This window comes from Juglans regia, chromosome 6 (genome assembly GCF_001411555.2).
Source record: "Juglans regia cultivar Chandler chromosome 6, Walnut 2.0, whole genome shotgun sequence".
NCBI lineage: Eukaryota > Viridiplantae > Streptophyta > Magnoliopsida > Fagales > Juglandaceae > Juglans > Juglans regia.
The window spans coordinates 32725806-32749396 of record NC_049906.1 but is presented as its reverse complement, the minus strand read 5'-3'; the positions used below and the strand labels follow the sequence as shown (position 1 = coordinate 32749396).

The window sequence follows — 23591 nt, the reverse complement described above, 5'->3', positions numbered from 1 at the left end:
AAGGATTTACATTTTTTTTTTCTATTTTATTTTAGCTGAGTTTAATAGTTTTTGAGTTGTATTAATAAATGATCCATGAATTTAAGAGTGACAATATATGATATGACCTGTGAACTCGACACAAAGCAAGCAAGTTTGAGTTTAATATAAATAGATTTGGATAAAAACAAATTGACCCGATAATATACGATTAATAAACGGGTAATTATAGGTCAAGTCGCAAAACTCGCAATCAACCTGTATTATAATACGAATAAATTCTATTTTCAAATTTTATAAATGTTTAATCTTATGTTCTTTTTGTTGTTGGGAATATGTAATATTAATATTAATATTAATATTTTACTACTTAATATCTCAAACTATTAAACTTTTTTTTTATTCATATGTAATTTTTTTTTATGAAAATATCAATTTTCTTGTATATTATTAGTTTGAACATTGATAATAAAATATTTTATCATAAATCTAGTTGTAATTATGATTTATATTATTATCCTTGTATTAAATATAAAATTATATTTATTGAATTAAAAAAAATATATACGAATTAGCTCAACCCATTTATATGAAATTAAATGGACTAACGAGTTGAAGCGGATTAATCAGGCTAACATGTTAAATTGGTTATGTCCAAGTTAACACAATAAAAGTTAATTACTTAACAAGTTAAGCAAATCGTGTCGTGTCACCCATTATTTATATAGATCATGTTAAGATTTTAAAATCTAACCCTGATCGTATTCAGATTGACCAATATAATCTAATATTCATGATTTGACATGACCCGCAAACACGAATTGCCACCCCTATCCAAATTAATTAGATGAACAATACACAGTCAAGGAGTTTATAATAGCATATACATATTCCAATGAGGAGCTATTCCTCCTTCACCCTCCCTTTCCTTTTTGTAGTCTCCACCTACTATAGCAATCTTCCTCCACAGCAAGCAAAACAACACTTTCTATAACATACTATAGATCGTTGTACAAACCACATTCACAACATTCTCCTTTTTGAATATCTGGTCAACCAAGAAAAATCGGCTCCACTTCTCACATTTTTCTCTTTATTTTCCTATTTATTATTGTACTATTTTGGTATTTAATAGGGTTATTGTTAAGGCTCCACATCCCTTGTCATTGATAGTATCATGTGCAACGGTATAAATTTGTCAGATAATTTGTTTTTTGACAAACCTTGTTCAACTCCAAGACACAATTAACCCTTTTCAAATATAAGACTTGAGCTGAAACAATTGATGAAATTTAGTGGCTGCAAATCATATGCTAAACCATCATATCAGCACGAGTAATTCTACATACAACTGTGAAGTGCTTAAATGCAGCGTAACCGCTTTGAAAATGAGTAGAATCCTCTATTAAAAAATTTATTTTTTTCATGTGAGTCATATTTTGCAAAGCGATTACACAGCGGTTACAAATATATTTTCTCTATTGACATTGATAGTATGTTGTTTATGACTAATATTAAAAGCAATGATCTTGTTGTATGTTAATGTAGTGGATTTTAACTCAATTGAGAAGATAGATCTTGAAATCAACTCACCTTGGATACATAAATTCAGGCTTTGTTGAGCAAAAGAAATACTGATGAAATAATCTCTTTAAACACCATTTCAAGCTCAATTTTAGCACCTGTTTTTAGGGGAATTAAGCCATTAAGTGATCTGCATCATCAGAGAACCACTCTTTTCTACCACTTGCAGTCTTGGTACCTGCATCTCCAATAAAGCCTGAAAGTCACCGCACATAAGTTCAGAAAAAACGAATTTCATAAACTACACGATAAACTGTACATATGAGGAAAGTTCTCATTGCTAGTGAGGAAAAGGGGGGTGTGTAAAAGATCAACGTACACCACAAATCAAGACTATAACCAACACCAGGGCACATAAATTAGGGGTGAAGTTTCTCAAAATAAAACCAACAAGCAGCTCAACGCTAATATCATCGAACCCCTGGACTAGACCTGTTAAGTCCAAGGAAAGAACATCCCGAACCAGTTTTAGCCTCTATGTTCTCCTCTATTTCTGCAGATGGAAAACATCGACTGAATTACAAAGCATGATGATATATACCAAACAAGGGATGAAAATCACAAAAGTTTTGAGATCATACATGTACAGGTTGTACAGTAACACCGATTCAGCCCCACAAATATGCCTAATCAAACTAATCCAAAAACCTATTCCAGATAAGTCATGCATTTGGATTTGTTGGGTGATCGTCCTTGAAACCCTTTGACAGCAGGTCGTAGTTGATTGATGCTAGCTGGGATAGATTCTGAATAACCACAAGAAATAAAAAATTAAAGAGGCCGCATGACTATATTATGTGACAAAACAGAAATATAAAAGAGAACTTTAGGCATGAAGACATATCTGGGGGCAGAGAAATAAGTTTAACCCAGAATCATCAATCATTTTCGAAGGCCGATAGCTAAAATGATATTGGATATCCTACTAAGTCATTTTGCCGAGTTAAACATCAAAACAGCACCAATTTAATATGAACCACATCCACGCAAGGCCAATTTTCTAAACATGGGAAGACACTCCTACTGAGTGAAACACTTCTAAAAGATTCCCCTCCTACTCTCCCCCAAAATTTAAAAAAAAGAAGAAAAAAGCAAGGTTTCTAAGCTGCCATTCCAACAAAGCTTTAGAATAGTAAAGGTTATTCACATTCTTGATACAATAGAAAATTTAACATTCACAACGATAAATAATAAAGACCAAAAAGTTGCAAAGAAACAGCTCTACTTAACCTATGTACCATGCTTGTACTAGTTAGTGGAACTTCAAAGGTTAAATCAGAAAGTAAAACCATAAAGATAAAGATTTACCTTGAATGAGAAATTACTGAAAGAGTAATTCACAGATGAGCCAGACTCAAATTCAGCAAGACCCCCACATTCATCTCCCTGTTATCAATGTCGCCCAAGATCAAAACAAGCCTGTAAGTCCCTTGAATGGTGGTGGTTTTTTTTTTTTTTTTTCCCCCCGTACACTTTCTGTTTCGTTTTGGTTTTTTCTTACTGTTGGTGGTGATTTGTTAATGGCTTTTCTTCCGTGTGGAGATTAGCGTATCATTGCAACCTGGTTTATCATTGTGGGTTGGTTTAGATGGGGTTGTGCAACGAGGTTTTTATTGACCAGAAGTTATTCGAGTTCAAAAAGGAGAATGCAAGGTAGTGGAGAATCATAGAAAGCAGTCGCCGTGCAGTGAACTACATTTCCATAGATCATGATGCCCTGGGTTGGCTGGGCACTATGGTGAAGGAATATGCAGTGACACTAGGCTCCTATGAGTTTTTGAGAACTCGTAGAAAAGAAGACACTGTGTTAATGGTGCGGAAGGATTGTAACCATTATCAGTTTTATCTCCCTCTTAGAATTTGGCCATGATAAGAGGAGATGTTTGATAGTGATTCCAGAAGGGAGAAAGGGGAAGGGGTGGAGGAACTTCGGTGACACTTTAATGGAGCTCCATTCCTCATCAGTTTAGAGCATGAGAATCTCCCAGGCAGGTTACGCAAAGAAGACTAGAGGAGATGGTGGTGCTCCATCGTCGATGGTAGGAGGTGCAAGGTCGTACAGGGAGGTGCTGACGAAGGTACTGCCTTGAGCTGTGAGTGTAGTGGTGCTAAGCGTGCCCAGTACAGAGGTCGTGCAGAGGTATGGGGGAGAAGACAGCGGGATGTTGGGGCCAAATGAGGAAACTTTCTTGAGGATGCTAGTTGGTTTGGAGGAAAAAGTTGGTGCTGTGTTAGAGGAAATCAGTTATTTGAAACGTTGCGTTAAGGGTAAGGCAGAGATGAAAACTGATTTGGGTCGCGTAACGGGCCATAAGAGCAGCCCTTGATCTTCTGGTAATTTTGTGATGGGCCCAGGGACGGGCCAGGCCACAGGCCCAAAGAAGGCCTGGAGGGCATTTCATTCGGAATCTCCCGATATTTTGGGCCAACAGAGTCAAGCTCCCATGGCGCCAATAAGCACTTCACCAGCATCCCCACCGGCATAGAAAAAGTCGCTTATCTCCGTCGAGCATTTTGGTTTGCCGGTAAAGTTACTCCAATGGGAGGAGTTAGAGGATGGAGAGATTGTGGTGGAGCCGATAGTGGTGGAGACTTTGAGAGATGATTCCCTGTCGCCGTTACTTGGGATGGTGTTGGAGAGTGGGCTGTCTGAGTCGTGCAAAGGCCCAGATGCTACGCCGGTGCAGCCTGCCTTTCTGGAAAGTGGGCTATTATTTCTGGGGCCTCCGTTAGGCTCCCCATCACTGGAGATGGGTGTTTTTCATGGGATTAAATCTGGGGATGGTTTTGCATTTGAAAATATGGCTTCAAGTGGTTAACCAAACTTTGTGGGTGGCTCAGAGTTGGTTCTGTTTCCCAATGATAGTGTCGGTGAGGAGGGGGCTCTTTCCCCTCTGTGTACACTAAGTCCCAGTTCCAATCATGGGAGTTGCTCATTGAATTGAGTTTTTAAGAAGGTAGAGGAGTTACAAGATATCTTTGGGGTTTCTTTTGGAGGTTACGAAGAACAATTTATAGCTCTTGTAGTGGCTATTGAAGCTAGCCGTTTGAAATCAGCCACAAAACTGGACAGGGAACTTAAATGTTTAACTTGTTCCATCAATTATGATGTTAAGGAAGGGAGTAGCGAAAGGGATCGATCGAAAGGGAGGGGCAAGCTAAGTTTTAATGAAGCTTAAGATTGTATCATGGAACGTATGGGGACTCAATGATAGCAATAAACGTCTTCATATCAAATCTTTATTGAGGTTGTGGAAGGATGATGTGGTTTGTCTTCAAGAAACAAAGTTGCGTTTTATTGGTAGAAGAATTGTGCGTAGTATTTGGGGATGCTCGTTTGTGGGTTAGTCCTATTTGGCCTCTCAGGGAGCCTCTGGTGGAGTGTTATTAGTGTGGGATAAAAGAGCGGTTGAGGCGAATGAGGAGTGTGTTCGTGAGTTCTCGGTTTCGACACTTTTCAAAAATGTGAGCGATGGCTGGGAATGGACATTTGCAGGGTCCTATGGTCCTAACATGGACAAAGATAGGCGAAGGTTGTGGGAGGATTTGGCAGGTATCTACTCTTTATGGGATGTGTCGTGATGTATGGGGGGTAATTTCAACACTACTCGCTTTTCTAGTGACCGCTCGGTGCATCATCAGCATACTATGGCCATGGCGGACTTCTCTGAGTTCATCTTTGATTTGGACCTTATGGACCTTCCCTTGGTGGGGGGTGAGTAAACATGGTCTAACAGCCGAGCTTGATCGAAATTGGATAGATTTATTGTCTCGCCTGCATGGGAAGCCCATTATCCAGAAGTATCAGAAAAGGTTAGCTCGAGTCAGTTCAGATCATTTTCCCATTCTCCTAGATTGTGGGGGTATTCATAAGAGTTGCCGGTACTTCATGAGAACATATGGCTAATAGCAAATGGGTTTGTAGAGTTGGTGCATACTTGGTGGGCATCATACCAGTTTAGTGGCACTCCAAGTTTCATTCTTGCAGGTAAGCTGAAGGCTCTAAAACAAGATCTGAAGAAGTAGATCTTGGAAGTTTTTGGTCACACTGACAATCAAAAGTCTACATTGTTGGAGGAATTGCAGGAGTTAAAGGGTAAGGAACTATTGAGACATCATGGCGCCAAAAATCCAGGGCACTTTGGCTAAAAGAGGGTAATAGGTGTATGAAATTCTTTCACAAAGTGGCTAATTCACATCGACGTAACAATACTATTGAGTCGCTTCTTTCAGGTACTCAGGTGCTATCTTCTCCCCCCGAAATAGAAAATCATATTGCACATTATTATGAGACTCTTCTCACCGAATTGGCAACTTGGAGGCCGAAGCTTGATGCCTTGTCTTTTGAGGCAATTGAGCCGCAAAATGTGAGTGTCTTGGAGAGACCTTTTGAGGAAGAAGAGATTTTCAAGGTCATCTCTGGTATGGCTAAGGATAAAGCGCGGGGTCCGGATAGTTTCTCAATGGGTTCCTTCCAAACTTGTTGGGATGTTGTGGTGAAAGGTGATGTCTTGCTGGTGTTCAGTGAATTTCATGCTTTTCAAAAGTTTGAAAAATCACTTAACACGACTTTCATTGCTCTCATTCCCAGGAAGCACAGGGTTACGATTATTGAGGACTTTCGTCCAATAAGTTTGATTAGTAGTGTTTACAAGATTATTTCGAAGGTTCTTGCTAACCGGCTTAGTCCAGTGTTGGAAATATTATTTCCAAGCCTTAGAATGCTTTTATTCGTGGGAGACATATTCTCGATTCGGTGCTTATAGCAAATGAGAGTTTAGATGCTAGATTGCGAAAGGGAAGTCCAAATATTCTTAGCAAATTTGACATGGAGAAGGCTTATGATCACGTGAATTGGGAATTCCTTTTGTACTTGCTTAAGAAGTGTGGCTTTGGGGATAGGTGAGTTTCTTGGATGCGTTATTGTGTTTCAACTACTCGATTCTCAGTTCTAGTTAACGGCACTCCTACTGGTTTTTTTGATAGCTCGTAGGGTTTCCGACAAGGTGATCCGTTATCTCCTCTTCTATTTGTTATTTTTATGGAGGCGTTGAGTAGAATGGTACAGGCTACTGTTGATGAGGGTTTCTTATCTGGTTTTCAGGTGGGAAATGGCTCTGGTGGCCCTTTTATCATCTCACATCTTCTTTTTGCATATGATACTCTGGTATTTTGTCAAGCGGATAATAGCCAGGTCCAAACTTTACGTGCATTGTTACTTTGTTTTGAAGCAGTGTCAGGGCTCAAGGTGAATCTCGGCAAGTCTGAGATGGTTCCGGTGGGTGTGGTACCTAATATCCGCAGTTTAGCAAGTCTTTTGGATTGCAGGGTGTCCTCTTTCCCAATGAAATATTTGGGTCTTCCGTTAGGTGCAACTTTCAAGAGTAGAGCAATATGGGATAGGGTGGTGGAGAAGATAGAGAAAATGTTGGCTTGATGGAAAATGGGGTATTTATCAAAAGGGGGTCGTCTCACCCTTATCAAGAGCATCCTCACTAACCTCCATACCTATTTCTTATCTCTTTTTCCTATGCCTGCAGGGATGGTGAATAGGATTGAGAAACCTTTTAGGGATTTTTTATGGGGAGGCATAGGGGAGGAGAAGAAATTCCATTTAGTTAATTGGAAGATAGTATGTGCCTCAGTTGTGAATGGGGGGTTGGGTGTTTGTAACTTGAGAACCTTTAATAAAGCGTTTTTGGGGAAATGGCTTTGGAGAAATCATTTGGAAGGGGGATCTTTGTGGAAGGAAACTATAGACGCTAGATATGGTGTTGCTTGGGGTGGTTGGTGTTCCAACGAAGTGAGAGGAGGTATGGAGTGGGGTTATGGAAGTTTATAAGGGGTGGACATGTTTTGAAAATCATATTCGCTTTGTAGCTGGTGAGGGCAACTGAATCAGTTTTTGGCGAGACGCGTGGTGTGGAGATCATGCATTGGAAAGGGTTTTTCCGGCTTTATATCGTATTGCAACTACTAGGGAGGCTTCAGTGGCGAATGTGAGGTTATTTGCTCATGGTTCGCAACAGTGGAATATATTGTTTAATAGGGATATTCATGACTGAGAATTATCTATGGTTTCAGATTTTTTCAGCCTATTACATTCCTCGGGGACTACTATGGCACAACATGATAGCTTGAAGTGGAGGGTTTAGGATCACAAGAAATGTACAATTAAGGCATATTATAACCTTTTGATTACACAGGATCACATCCCTTGGAAGAACATTTGGAGGTCTTGGGTGCCCTCTAAAGTTGCTTTTTTTGTATGGAATGCCGCTCTTGGGAAGATCTTGACCATAGACAACTTGAGGAAGAGAGGATGTGTAGTGTTGGATTGATGCTACATGTCTAAAAAGAATGGAGAATCGGTGGATCATCTCTTACTACATTGTGATGTAACAAGGGTGTTGTGGGATGAGATCTTTCGAAGGGTTGGTGTTGCTTGGGTAATGCCTATGAGGGTGGTGGATTTGATGGGTCGTTGGAGAAAATTGCAGGGTAGTCATCAAGTGGCAGCAGCTTGGAGGATGATTCCATTGTGTATCATTTGATGCATTTGGACGGAAAGGAATGCACACTATTTTGAACACAAGGAACGCACAATGGTGGAGCTGAAGAATTTTTTTTCTACATTATTACTTTGGTTTTCCACTAATGTATTAAACGGGGATGATATTCATGATTTCTGTCTTTAGTTCATCGCTCTTAGAATGTATTTAGGTGTTCTTCTGTATACTTCCTGTGCAAATGATACATTCCTATTTCATTCACATCAATAAAATTTATCTTACTTGTAAAAAAAAAAACAGAGAATCTGAGCATAATTTTGTCAATTTCAAAGGGGTACCAGAAAAACAATACCACTTCATCCTGGCGATGGCTCAAGCAACTACTGCTGCCACTTAAGCTGTCAGCATCACTGGAATCCTCTTCACTGGCTGGATAACCATGGTCATCCGAAGGATTCCAAGTGTAGCGACTTGTGAAGTAACTGGTATCTAGTGCACTCTCTGAAGAGGGAACAAAAGCAGCCTGTAAAAGAAACGAGATTTAATCATGCAGTTCATCTAAAAACATTATTACGGGGGAACCATCCCACGGCAAAGCCCTGAGGACTCATCCATGGAACCTAAACCCCAGAGGAGACTAGCACAACAACCCACCGCCATGACCTTCCACTAAAATCGCAGTTTGATCCCAAGGGGAATCGAACCTATGACATGTGGCACATGCACACAACTTCGCCTTACCACTTGGGCTACCCACGGGTGGGTATTCGTCTAAAAAACATCTAGAAATACTTCATCTATATCAAAAGAAAAAAAAAAAAAGGATCAGGCAATCACACCTTCTGCCTGGCAAGCGTGTCCCAGTTGATATTTTTGAAGAAGACATGTTGCTTCACCTGGATTGTAAATTCCACTTCTACATTTATTAGTTCAATATCTAACATATTATAAGAAAATGAAAAAGATTGAAAGGACAGGTATTAACAAGATCACCTCCGATGCTCCTCTGTCTCCAAGTCTCTGATGAGGGTCCTCAGTAAGTAATCTGGAAACCTAGTGTATCAGCATCTAAAAACTTACTAAATAAACATCATCAATTCAAAAGAACTACCATCTACCCTGGTCACTTCAGTACCAAGTCCAGAAATATCACCCCTATATGAAGAACTTCGCATATTCCTTAACAGTGTCGTATGTACAATTCACAGCTTTGTATCCATAACACAAAATCACCATGTGTAAACATTGTGCATTCATGGATGTTTGTGGAGAGAGAAAAAAAATTGTTACTGGATTCATATATTATATTATGATGTAAACCAAATCCTAGTTCGTAAGATAATATGACAGAAAAAGAATAATGTAATACCATCTAGTCCAATTACTTGTAGCATAGTCATACTAACTTAAAAAACTACTAGATCCTCAGATAAAAATCAAATATAATGACAATCAGATGCTGCTCTTACCGATCAATTAGATCTTGTGCTTCAGGACTCATTTCATCTGGTACCCGGGGCCAAGGTATATTCCGATTGAGAATATTATCAAATATGGTCTGAAAGAAAAATTTCAGAAAAGGCCAGAGTAATAACTCAATCAAATACACTTAACAGCATATCAACATAAACACAAATAAGTAATTTGATGATTTTAAAAAGTTGTAAGTCATGTCATGAGTCTCCCTGAAACATGAAAAAAAACAAAATTTGATCGGTATATGCCTATGTGACTTGATGGTATCATCAATTCCATGCTCAAAAATGTATTGTTGTTATCATCTACTTTTGAGGAGGAAAACCAGGTCTTGCAAATAAAAACCAACTTATCACACCATAACTGCTAAGCGATTTGATTGAGCCAATCTTTGACACACCAAATTCTACAAGCAGCAGCCTAACACTTGCATAGTAGTAGCTTGTGATTTAATTCATTTTCATCATATCAACTCACAATTTTTTATTTTATTTTTTTATTTTTTTATCGTTGTATCAATTGACAAATTCGATATTAAAAGCATTTTGGTCAACTCCCAAAAACTGAAGTTGAAAAATACAACTAATCATTCTTATGTTTTAAACTTATAAATTAACATCATAAACAAATCTTGCCACAAAGGCTAGCCTATGCATCCTAGACACTACTGTGACAAAAATATCACCCAATTTAATTTTTACAAACAATTTAAACAAATAATAATAATTCGAGGCAGAGCAAATGTTATTATCAACAGCAGTGGTGAGCAGGATAAGGAACATGTTAACCTGAGGATGTTCTGCATTGAATGGTGGAATGCCAACAATCAATTCAAATAATATGACACCTACAGACCACCAATCTGCAGTTGCACCTGCGGGAAAAAGGTCCAATGATAGACCATTAATCGTACAGTTTAATAACTGCTATTTCTAAGGGTAGGCCTTTAATAACTGCTCATTCCAAGAAGAAAGGTCAAATCAGCCAAGTAGATTATATTTGTGGGTGTTTGGGGAGAGAAAGAAAGAGAGAAGCATGATAGTAGATTGTCACTTAAGAGCTGAAGTGCAAAGCACAAGTGACACACCTGTCTAAAGTAAAAAGCACGCATTTTTTAAAATGATGTATAACAACCAAAAATCTATAAAATACAACAAAAAGCATTAAAAAGAAAAATGGTAATATATTTAGCCTATTAACTCAATTTATTAGAGTATTATGCAACATAAAAATCAAGTAATAAACTAATTAAATAAAATTGAACATAGCATTTCTATAATCTCTTGTGCTTTACAAAATATTCACATCTATGATGAATGAGCAATAAATAAATTGAACTACATGGTGCAATCAAAACATACCAGCAAGGTCATGACCAAAAAAGTTCAAGAATTGTGGCTATTGCTTCTATGCTAATGTAAGCAATCAAATATCAATCCATCCTAGAAAGCCAATTTGGACAACTGTATCGGGCACAAAGCATATACATCACTTATGACAGCTTGTGGCGCCATGATACGTAAATAATCTTCAATATCATCTAGATATTTGATTACATCATTTTCTGTCTTTAACTGATTTTTGTAATTTTTTCTGAAAAAAATTACAAAAGCATGCTTTTGTGTGAGCTTGAATCACATAAAAGCGCGCTTTGGTAAATGAGCTTTGCTTTTCATTTGTGCAGTAATTCGGCCTTGGTGCTTTGCACTTAAGCATGCTTTTATTAACACATGGTATTGGACATTTAATCAGTATTGAGAGTTTGAAAACTCTGTAGCTCAGCATTAAAAATCCATCTTGCTTCAGCTTCATTTCCTTCAAGAGGATCAAAGTTAAACCTAAAGTTGAAATAAGAAAGCACACACAAGATAATCATACCACCTTAAACTATGAAAAGGGTACGTATTTAAACCTAAAGTTGAAATAAGAAAGCACACACAAGATAATCATACCACCTTAAACTATGAAAAGGCTATACGTACCATGTCCTGTTCCCAAAAGTATCTCGGGTGCCAAATAATCTGGCGTGCCCACAGCAGAACGTTTTTTCCGCCTTTCTTGCTGATGCTCGGATACAGATAACTTAGGTTCATCTTCCACTAGTAGGGATGTCCCACTAACTGCTGGAGCAGACAAGTCATCAGTGCTATTTATGAGACCAACTTTAGAAAGCCCAAAGTCTGTTAACTGCACAGATGGCACACAGGAACCTTTCTTAAGTTTTTTTTTTTTTTTAGATATATCTTTGATAGAAACATAAAGCAGAACCATTAAAAAAAGGTCTAAACAAGGAGTTTCAAGGTTGCGTCAGCCAATTATATGATTGATAAAACGTCTACTTAAAACCAGCCAAGCGAGGGGGAAATTTCTTTCTCAAAACTAAATTTTATATTCTCGGGTAAAATTTGTACAAGTCTAAGGTCTCAGGCTTTCAAGTGCAGTGGCGCCCAAATTTTGATTCTCCAGAATTGCCTCTATATACAGGAACTCCAGAGACGGGGACTATAAAGTAATCATCCCTCCACCACCGTACTTCATGATGCATGAAAAGAAATTCTATTATCTGAAACTTTTGCAATTTCAAAAAAAAATTATGCATGAAACATATATCAAGAAAATGTTGTTAGACCCTGATAACTGAGCAAAAGAGCCACAAATTTATCAGATACATATAAGTATATATGTAGGCACGTATATATCTTTCTTCATCTAGAAGTGCGCAGGTGCACACGCATATACTAACGGAAACAAAATGTGAAGTAGCATAAGGTAATATTTAGCGGAAGCCATACAAATGGGAAAGTCATTTTGCACAACACTTCAATAAAAATTTACCTCCTGCCAATGGTCGAAAACCAAACAGCGCAACCATGGAACAGTTAGACTGGTCAGCAAAGCTTTATAAATTTCTTCTCATTCGAAATATTATGCAAATGAACCTACTACTAAATCGAACAACTTCAAATTAAAGTTATATGTATGTATGTATGTATGTATATATATATATATGTCACCTTAATTAATAAGGTGAGGAAGGAAGGCTAGGCAAATGGTTAGCTACTCCTGAAACATAGGCAATAAAACCTTCTAGTGCCCAAAATAATTTGGATACATGTTTGAGAGGATATAATTACATCTAATATACCCCATGAGGGTATAATTGTCAATTGTAGCCTAAATATATATATATATATATAGGGGAAATACACTTTCCACCATCTAGCTGATTCGCGTTTGCAATTTACCCCCTAAACTATTAAAGATGACACATTGCACACAATGTGGTGTTACTTTTCCAAACCTCATGCCCTAATCAACTCAAGTTTATTTGTTTCAAGCTGGCTTAATACGATATATATGCTCCAGGTCAAGAGGAAGCGTTGGAAGGTATAATTGTGTTAAGTTAATCCATGAGCGTATAAGTGTCAAATGTAACCTGAATTGTGTATATCACAATAGTAAGGGGGAGAGTGTGAGAGTTTTCATTTACAGACCATTTTTCACTTTTCCTATTCTTATTCACTACAGAACCCTAAAATCTACATTATGATATGCTGGTGTTTTCCTCTTTCATTTTCCTCATGTTGCTTCATGTACTTCTATAACCGTTACACTGGTGTTTCACACATGATATGCAACGCATGTGTTGATACATAAGAAAATCAATATTGACAACATCATGTCGGGGACTGCCCATATAGAACTGTGACCACAATTGTTTCACTTGGTAAGAGTTAATGGGGTCAAGATACCTTGCTCACTCCCAATTAATCATTAAATGGTAAAACATTATAATAAAATTCACCAGGCATACTAAATGAGTCAACCATGACCAATTAAACATGTGTCAGCTGTTTTTTCTTTTATCTTTTTTCCTTTTGTTTTCATTTTATTGTAGCTGAAAGGAAGCAAAAAAAATATTTTTTTATATGTATGAAGCAAAAAACATATATATATATATATATATATATATGTATTATAACAAATGATAATAAATTATTTTTGCATCATTTACATATTTTCTAGTGATCAATATTTGGCCCATACTATAAGGGGAACCAACAAATTCATCATGCATCTGCTTATACCAGCCAGTCATAATGGAATAAATAAGCTATAAACATTATTAAAAAAAAAAAAAGTGCAACTTCAACAATCTGCCTAAAATAGAAGATCAAAGAAAAGACCAGATATAGTCACCTTAATATGGCCATCATGTGCAATTAAAAGATTATCAGGCTTCAAATCACGATGGACCACATGCAGAGAATGTAAATATTCCAAAGCAAGAACCTGCACAACCCCTCATGCCCACCCCACCCCCAAAGAAAAACAAAAGATAGAAAAAACAGTCCACAGATATCATAATTGCACCATAACATAAGAAACAATCACATTTAAAAAAAAAACATATACTTACAACTTCGGCCATGTATACACGAGCAACATTCTCGTCTAAGCAGCCCAAATTTCTCAACAAGGAATATAAATCTCCTCCATTCAGATACTCCATTACAAGATATAAGTTTTCACGACATGTAAAAGAATAGAAGAAGCGAACCTGAAATTGATGTTACAACAGATTTAAAATTTTCAACCAAATGTGAAATGCCAAGCTAGCTAGACTTGCTTACCACAAAAGGATTGCGAACTGAAATTAAAATATCACGTTCTGCTAATATACTTTCAACAGCATTCTTACGGATCATGTCTGCCTTTTTAAGAACCTGTTGCAAATTGTACATATATCAGATGTAATTATAACCTAAGATCCTTCACAGCTCAATGACAACTCACAAACATAGAATGATAATGTGATAAGGATGGCTTCCATGGTTATATAAAAATAAATAAAATGACAAGGTGAAGGAAAATATCGCCATAAAACCTTCCAAAAGCAAATAAAAGATACTCTTCTCTAATGCGATTAAAACAATAAAAAAATGACTCATAAGAAGCCTTAGAAACGAAGGAAAATGGGATTCATTAGGCGATCATATGTTTTTTCATCATATACAGCAAGAATTCCTCATTGACATAATCATTTGTTTTTCTATGTCCAACTCACACAGACTCATTTGGCTCTCCGGAGCGAGATCTTGGATCAAGACATTCATTAGCAATGAGAACTGAATCCAAGATTTTCCTTCCTCTAATAAAAGGTTTCTAGACTTGGAAATAATTTTCTCCAACACCATCATCATATGGCATGTAGTTTGGAAATGATTTTGTAGACTGGCTGACAAGACCGATTGATCGAAAATCCTTAACATCAACAGCCTCCGATAAAACTAGCAAAGGTTGCACTTTTAACATTTGCCTTTAACATGGAAATCCTTAAACACATTCTTAATATCTTCTTTCACTACCTCTCTACAAGTTTGAAAAAAGGCAAGCGAGAAACCATCAAGCCCTAGGGCCATATCACCATTTGAGGGCTCTTACCACCTCATGAACCTCAGTTTCTTCAATATTTTCTCTCCAACCAATTCACCTCATCCTCATCAAGAGACTACAAAAAAGGGCCATCCAATCTAGGCCACTATCTGAACTGTTCAATATACAAACTCTTTACGCAATGTGGTCACTAATTTGAGAGTTATTGGAAGTTAGAATTGGCCACAAGGTGGAAAACTTAATGCATTTATCTCCAACTCTTAACTACAGTGCCTTTGATTTTGTCTCCAATTCACCTCCTCAGAAAGGGTGATCCTTCCCAAGTCATTAATGGTAGTAGCCTTTCTTACATAAAGCTCACACTTCTTCTGAATTATCAAGACCTATCACCTAATTTAGGAGTTGGTCTTTCTACACTGTCAAGCACCTCCTCAAATTCTTGAATAAGCTTTCAAAGCTCTGAGTTTGAAACTCAGTGAGCCGTGAAAGCTTTAAGAATCCACCATAGTTTCATCTTTTTTTGCTACATGGTTTCAAACTTGAAGTACCTTTTACCTTCAAGGACATTTCCACAGTCAAGAAGACTTGAAAAATGATCTGAACATAGCCTTCAGGGTTACTTCAGGAAACTGTCCTCCCACTCGGGGTAGAAGAGGAATCTAGTAATCCTGGACCATGAAGGGTATCTCGGTTGTTTGACCATGTGAAATTTCCACTAACCAGTGGAGGATCAATGAGGTTCCGTTCAACGATAAATTTCAGATACATCTGCCAAAGCTGGACAAAAAAGTACCTTACACTATCTAGAGCTAGGAAAGTGAGTTACATTAAGATCTCCTCCAATTCACCAGGACAAGTTCCACCAACATCCATAATAGTTTCTAGCATAATCCAAATTAGGACCATAACAACCAAAAAGGCCCATTCAAAATGATGGTAAAGGCTTATGAGAGAGCAATTCACAATAAACTCCCCCGCACAAATATCAATTTTTTCCACCATACTTCTATACTATATAAGCAAAATCCCCCAGAAGTTCCCCTCGAATCTGAATTACACCCAATCTAGGTGCTGAAATCCCCACAAACTCCTGCACAACACCATGCAACATATGCTCCGCAAAGAGAAGTCTGTTTTTGAACCTCTAGGATTGCTTACACAGCCCTAACCCCTACCTTATCGGCCATTTTTGGGCCAGAATCACTAATAAGAACCTTTCAATGATCCTCAAGAAGTGTTATCTGAAAAACTAGCCACACGACATGAGAAGGTGCTATTTCTAAAGGCCCTGAGATCATAACTCTGCAGTGGAACTCCGAATGTTCATTGGGGCCGTGAATGACTGAGAAATGGCTATGCCATGACGATCTCATTGTACCCATGCCCTTTCTTGCAACTTGAGCTACTAAAAGAGATGAAGCCCCAACCCATAATTTTTCCAGCCACTTAAGAATGGGTTTTGGACTGGCCTGGTCCTTGAATGAGATAGGTCTGCTGGGCAACTTTCCTTGTAAAGAAACAGTTGGACCTTGGATAATTGGAACACGCCTTAGAAGAGGCCGACTCGTTTGATTGGGCTTTAGTCAATCCTTGACAGAAGTTGACCTAAAAACTTCCTTTTTTATCGGTAAACAAGAGTTTTATTGATGATAATAAGAATAGCCCAAGTACACAGAACATATAAAAGAGCAACACCAGAGCATGATTGTCTAGAGATGCAAGGAATTTGTGGAAATTCAGCCCATTGAAATCTATAACAACCAACAAATGGAATAAAGTATTAAAAAAGAAATCTCTAAGATCAGTCGTTGACCTTTTTCAATCTTCAAAACTTCTATCATGCCTCTCCCTACAAAGAAACCACCAAAGCTAAATGGAAATCATCCTCCATATTGATGCAATTTTCGAATTACAACTGATAATTTGCTATGAAATCAACCGCACCCTTCGAAATCACCCAAGCTAATCTCAATCTAGCAAAGAAGTCATTCATAGAGTCGGGGTCACCTCACAATGAAGAAGTAAATAATCAACCGTCTTCCCACTCATTTTGCACGTGCAACACCAATTCGTTATGATAATCCAACATTTCCTTCAATTATCTATGGCGAGGACCTTCCCTAAGGAAGCTGTCTATACAAGGCTGCTTTTGGGGGTGCCTTAGTTTTCGAAATGCTCTGCAATGGAAATGGATTAGCATTGTTCAAAGTAGTAGATTTATAGAATGAAAGAACCGTGAACTTCCCTTTCTTCAAAGGACTCTAGACAAGTTCATCAGCCTCTCCCACCCTCGATCTGGTAGAGTGGATAGGATTCTCAATCTTATGTGGCTCTGAAGAAAGTGACATTCCAATGAGGAAAGGCACTGGATAGTTCTACGAGATCTGCAATTGAGGCTTCCTGTGACCTCGCATTTCCTGGATGGGCTTCCTTGAGGGTTCTATTGCCACACCATCCACCAAAATTTGATTCAAGACCCATCTCCCATCTCAAACTAAGTATGTCTAGGGAAAAGATCCCATCCTCTTCTTATGTGTTGACCCAAAAACTAAAGCCCGCAAACCACCATTGTTCTTCTTCGCATCTATAATAAACCCACCTGCCCATGTTGATTAGGCTTAGGCTTGGCCCATGCATTATGACCTCACTGAGGCCCAGAAGCTGCTAAGCTTGAATCCAACATTTCTATTAACTCCTCCACCTCATTATTTTTTCAGCAAGCATCTCCATGTACGAATGGTACTATAAGAAATCTCCATTCTGAAAAAAAAAAAAAAGAATGGCACGCCATCTACAGCAAACCACTCTCCCGGCAAGTGGTTTTTTTAAGCTTGGTCCAGCTAGAAGGGTGTATTTATGATCTTCTCTTGCACACCTCCACCAACTATATTTTAAAAAAGAGTAGTACTATACATCAGCCCCTGTAGCATTGCACTCTTCACACACCTTACACCAACTATATTTTAAAAAAGAATAGTACTATACATCAGCCCCTGTAGCATTGCACTCTTCACACACCTTACGTGGCATCCATTTTCCCCTCCCCACCCGATTTCCTCTCCCCCACATGATTCCCTCTCTCAGTTCACTACCTCACCCAGCCCCGCCGTGCGCCAACTGCAATGCCACTGCCCACCACCATCGGCTCCCTCTCGCGCCGGCAACCTCCATCCACCTTCAAACCTCCACGGAAGCCCCCACGCATAGCGCCCCCATGCGAAACCCGAAATGGGTTCTCCTACACGGTTTGCTGCTACTACTGCCGCCGCCGTCAGCCGTCAGCCTCCAGCCCCACCGTCAAACACCACCGAGCCCCTTGACCTCCCCCCTAGCCCCGTCAAGCACGGCAACCCTCTCCCTGTCTTTCCCAAAATGGGTTTCACCCATACAGGGTCTGCCCCTTACCAAGCCGTACGCCGCCACCCACAGCTCCAGCTGCCACCTCGAACCTCCCTCAGCCACCACCAACTCCACCACACCTCCCTTAGCCCTCCATGCTCAGCCATGCCTCTCATTTGGCCTATGGGGGGTACGAGTGGGGGAGAGGATGCAATGCGGGTTGCAGGTGGCGGGTAGGGGAGAGGAGAGGATACCGACATCGGGTGAGAGAGAGGATGCCGAAGCAGGCGGGTGGTGGGGGTGGGGGTGGGGGGAGAGGATGGGCGAGGGGTGGGGAAGGGGACAGGGACAGGGACGGGCGACACGGGGTAGAGGAGCAAGATGGATTTTGGGTTTTGTTGTGGGGGTTTTTGGTCATTTTACTTGGAGACACCTAAGGTGTGATCCGGATGTCCCAAAACAGGAGGCTGCTCCCAATATTATTTCTTTAAAAAATTCTACAGCAAATTTTGCCCGAATTAACCTGTGACATGTTGGTTGCCAGAATCTGAGTCCGCCTTTACCCCCATTAGCAACTCCACATACGACAGATTATTGACCAAAACATATGGTATTTTTGGCCCAGACGGCTTACTCCCTATGCCAACCAATCGAAAAGCTCCATGAAAGTGTCAGTGGGCTCTGCTCTGATTCCAGAGCCGGTAAAAGAACAGAAAAATACTAACACCTTGTAAAAGCAATGAAACAAATCATTTTCAGCCCTCCCCTCGTAAACTCTTTTTTGATAAGTAAACAGATTTTATTAATAAAAGAATGGGCAAAATGCCAATTACAAAACTCTAATGCCCTAACTAAGTAGGCGCATTAGAAGCAAGGAAATTATGTAAGTCCAAGCCATTAAAGTCCACAGCAATAGCCCAAGTACAAAGAGTTCTAAAAAATAAAACTTTTAGCTCCTCCACCGATCTCTCCTTGTCCTCGAACGTCTACTTGTTTCGTTCCTGCCACAAGCACCACATGATGCATATAGGGATCATCTTCCAAACTGCATTGATCTACTGTGCCTCTGATATTTGTCCAACACACCATCACTGTCATCACGGACTCCGGCATAACCCACGCTAGATCCAATCTACTAAACACCTTGTTCCAGAGTTCCTTTGCTATCTCACAATGTAAAAGAAAATGATCCACCGACTCACCCCTTCTTTTACACAAGCAATACCAATCTGCAATGATTACTCTCATTTTCCTCAGGTTGTCGGTGGTGAGAATCTTTCCTAGTGAAGCTGTCCACACAAAAAATGAGGATTTAGGGGGTGCCTTGTGCCTCCAGAGCCTTCTCCATAGAAACTGAGTGTCAAACTCTTGTGTGAGAGCTTTATAAAAGGAGCAAACAGAAAAGACGCCTTTCCTTGTAGGTATCCACCACATACCATCTTCATGCTGCATGTTCGGTTGTATGGAGTATATTAGGCTATAAGAATCTACAAAACTACTCATTTTCCAATCTTGTGCCGCCCTACTAAAGTTAATATTCCAAAGAATCCTCCCTCCGGAGACCCCCATAATTTCCGCCACTGTGACATCTTTCTCACTTACAATCTGGAAAAGAGAAGGAAATAGCTCTTATACGGCACTATTACCACACCATACATCTCTCTAGAATCTAATTCTGGTACCTACACCCACCTGAAGTCTAAAGTCGATTGAAAACCCCCCACCCTTTTCTTATGTGTTTCCACAGGCCCACTCCATAAGCCCCTCTAACTGCTCTAGTACACCATCCCCCCCATAAACCACCATATTTGTTTTCAATCACCATTTTCCATAGGGCCTCAGGATATGAGTGTAAACTACACAGGTTAGATTCAGCAACAGCAGAAGTTATTCGCAATAGGGGTTGAAACTACACAAGTTTAATGATTAGTAAATCGGAATTCAATGGGGCTACTTATGTGACAAAATTATAAGCTTGAGCTCGAGAACGTAGTTATCCAATTGTCATATAATATTGTATTAAAAAATGTCTAAAAGAACAATAATATAGCATATCCAAATACATCATATTATGCTTAAAGAACCTTGAATGGTAATAAAAGTAAGTACACGGATATAACACTAATAAAGCAACAATGATAAACTATGCAGATCACATTGGTGAGCATGATTTATTGAGGATAAAAAGTTCTTTCTCCAAAAGAAAACACAGAAGCAACATCATAAGCGGTACCTTTATCGCAAACAAGTCGCCTGTTGTTCTCTTTTTAGCCAAGAAAACCCGTCCAAATGCTCCCCGACTGATAGGTTTTATAATCTCGAAGTCGTCTATAGAGGTACGGTCCTTAGATGAATGTATGGGGCTTGTTCTCAAACTACGAACCACATCATCCTCCAAAGGAACATCTTCATCAATTATTGTACTGGTTAAATCAATCTTTTCATCATCCACCATCTCACAGAGCTGCAAATACTTCTCCCTAGAAAATCACAATTAATTACATGTAATTAATTAATTATGATTAAATCATGTTATGACATCCAATATAAAGTCACATTGAAAAACTTGCATCAAAAGTCATGGGAATGCATGCTTGAACATAAGAAATGCTGAACACACTTTGTACAGGAACCATTCATAGTAAAATGCTCCCTAGTTTTTAACTTGAAATATTCGAGAAATACAGCAGTTAAATTCTCACCGAATCAGCTTTTCAATGCGTGCCCCAAATGTCTCCACCGTAAGCGCGTCAAACTTCCTGCGGTCAATGACAAGCCTCAAGTCTTCAAGACAAGATAATAGATATGGCATAGAGCGATCTTCATCCAAAGGTGTATTTGCAACACACCGTGCAATATCACCAAGTTCATTCATCTGTAACACCCATCATAAAATATCAACTTGATGACATTAAAAGCGAAACTTGTCCGCATATAAATTCAAACAAATACTAAAAGGAAAGCACTCTAAATTGCATCAGGCACAACATCAATTTGTGGTCTTGTTAAATTTTTTGAGGTAATATAGATTGACTCAGCACATTTGCAAAGTTCTGATAATATGCTCCATTGGAATGTTACTTTTATTAAACCTGCCCTTGATTGGGAGTTGGAGCTGCTTTCTTCATACCATATCAAGTTTTATTCCTTTAGATGGAGAATGGGCAGCAATGATCAAATGTGTTGGGTCCCATCCAACAGGTCTTTGAGATCTAGTCTTTTTTCAAGGCACTCATCCCCCAGTTGGCAGATCATTTTCTTGGAAATGTGTTTTGGAGAAATAAAGCCCTCCAAGGGTAGCTTTTTTCGCTTGGGAGGTAGCTTTAGGGAAGATCTTAACAGTAGATAATTTGTAAAAGAGGTACAATGTAATAATACATTGGTGATCGAGGAGAATGGGGAAAGAATTGATCATTTTTTTCTTCATTATGAGCTGGCTAGCGATGTTCAACAGTTAGGGATTGAGGTGGGTCATGCCCCTGCAAGTGGTGTGATGGCCTGTGATGCAGGGTGCATGGTTATCAAGGACATAAAACGGCTTAGAAGACTAGACAACTTGAAAATGAAAGGAAATTGCATGCAAAAGTACACTTTCTAACCTATCCACTTACTTTTTATCATTATTCCCTTTACTGGTAAGTGTGGCGGGTCGACTCGAGAAATTTTCTGTGGGGGAGCTTAGGAGATGAGTTCAAATTCCACTTAGTTAAGTGGGAGATGGTATGTCGTCCTATCTCCAATGGCGGTTTGGGTGTCAGAAATTTGAGGTTGTTTAACCGGGCTTTACTTGGCAAATAGTTGTGGCGATATACTAAGGAACCAGAGGCCTTATGGAAGACTGTGATCGAGAGCAAATATGGTGTTTTAGAGGAGAGGTGATGTACTAGAGAAGTTAGAGGAGCATCTGGAATGGAGCTATGGAAACATATTAGAAGAGGATGGGAGGTCTTCCATCGTCACACTAGATTGCAATTAGGGACAGGCTCCAAGATCAGATTCTGGAAGGATGTTCGGTGTAGTAACAGTGTTCTACAAGATTTGTTTCCGTCTCTTTTCTTGATTGCAAGTTCCAAAGAGGCCACAATGACGAATGTTATGGAAGTCTCAAGTAGGAACATTCATTGGAACATCAATTTCAACCGAGCGGCACAGGATTGGGAGATGGAGAGTTTTGTTGATTTTTATAGCCTCCTATATATTCTGTTCGTCCAAACATCCAGCAAGAAGATGGGTTATGGTGCTGTCCTGCAAGGAAATGGGTGTTTTCTGTTCACTCTTTCTATAAGGTTCTCACACAAGTTTCAGAGATACAGTTTCCCTGGAGAAGGCTTTGGCGTCATAACGCTCCTCCCAAAGCCTCTTTCTTTGTGTGGGCAGCATCGCTGGGCAAGATTCTCACCACGAATAATCTAAGAAAGAGGAGGATAATTATTGCCGACTGGTGTTGTATGTGTAAAAGCGGGGGTGAGTCGGTGAATCATTTACTTTTACACTGCGAGATAGCCAGGACTCTTTGAGACGAGGTGTTTAAAAAAATGGAGTTAACGTGAGTTATGCCGAAAACAGTTTTGGATGTATTGGCTTGCTGGACTTCGATTCGTGGGGTGAGACAGATCAAAGCAGTTTGGAAGATGATCCATATCTGTATTATGTGGTGTCTATGGCAGGAGCGCAATGAGAGGACATTTGAAGACAGATAGATCTTTGGAGGAACTAAAATTGTTTTTCTTTAGGACTCTTTGTACTTGGGCCATTGCCATAGACTTTAATGGCATGGACCTTCATGATTTTCTAGTTTCTAATGTGCCTACATAATTAGGGCATTTTCTCTGTATTTTGACACTTGGTGATTTTAATAAATTCTTGTTTTACTTATCAAAAAAAAAAAAATTGCATGCAAAAAGCCCAACCCAAGAGTTCACTTGACACTTGATCAGTGTTTGGTTGAGCAAGTATCAGGCAAAGACTTTGCTTGATAACTCACTCAAGTCTCAATCGAGCGACAATTCAAAAAATTGTTTAATTCCATATTTTAGGGAGAGTTCAAACTCAATTTGGTCTGTAATGAGTTTTTGAGATAATTAGGACTTTTATGGAAGGCGTGATTGGCACTGGGTGTCCGGGATTAGCCTTTATCTAGCGTTTGATTAGGATTAATTTTATAATTCTATTTTATTTTAAGTTCTTTGATTGTAAGCCTATATAAAGGCATGTCTATGGTCATTTTGAGGGGAATTGTTGATTATTACAATTTGATATTTATGATGAAAATACTCTTTGAGAAAGTTTTACCCTATCATCTTA

General features: G+C 39.0%; 1 protein-coding gene across 6 annotated transcripts in view; it reads right to left on the bottom strand.

The window, feature by feature from the left end:
* LOC109006187 (probable serine/threonine protein kinase IREH1) overlaps nt 1-23591 on the bottom strand; it is a 37781-nt gene that overhangs the window by 1498 nt on the left and 12692 nt on the right. The window contains exons 5-19 of one of the 6 annotated variants that reach the window (XM_018985389.2): nt 20990-21162; nt 20521-20767; nt 14186-14278; nt 13972-14112; nt 13752-13844; nt 11534-11738; nt 10340-10425; nt 9545-9633; nt 9069-9120; nt 8915-8971; nt 8428-8598; nt 2872-2949; nt 2145-2309; nt 1883-2056; nt 1573-1759 (exon numbers count right to left, since the gene is read on the bottom strand). In XM_018985389.2, the coding sequence (XP_018840934.1) occupies nt 2226-2309; nt 2872-2949; nt 8428-8598; nt 8915-8971; nt 9069-9120; nt 9545-9633; nt 10340-10425; nt 11534-11738; nt 13752-13844; nt 13972-14112; nt 14186-14278; nt 20521-20767; nt 20990-21162 (1569 nt within the window). In that variant the 3' untranslated portion in view covers nt 1573-1759; nt 1883-2056; nt 2145-2225. Of the gene's footprint in view, nt 1-1572; nt 1760-1780; nt 2057-2144; nt 2310-2871; nt 2950-8427; nt 8599-8914; nt 8972-9068; nt 9129-9544; nt 9634-10339; nt 10426-11533; nt 11739-13751; nt 13845-13971; nt 14113-14185; nt 14279-20520; nt 20768-20989; nt 21163-23591 lie in introns of those variants that run through there. The other 5 variants (XM_018985391.2, XM_018985390.2, XM_035691294.1 and 2 more) reach the window with 5 other exon arrangements.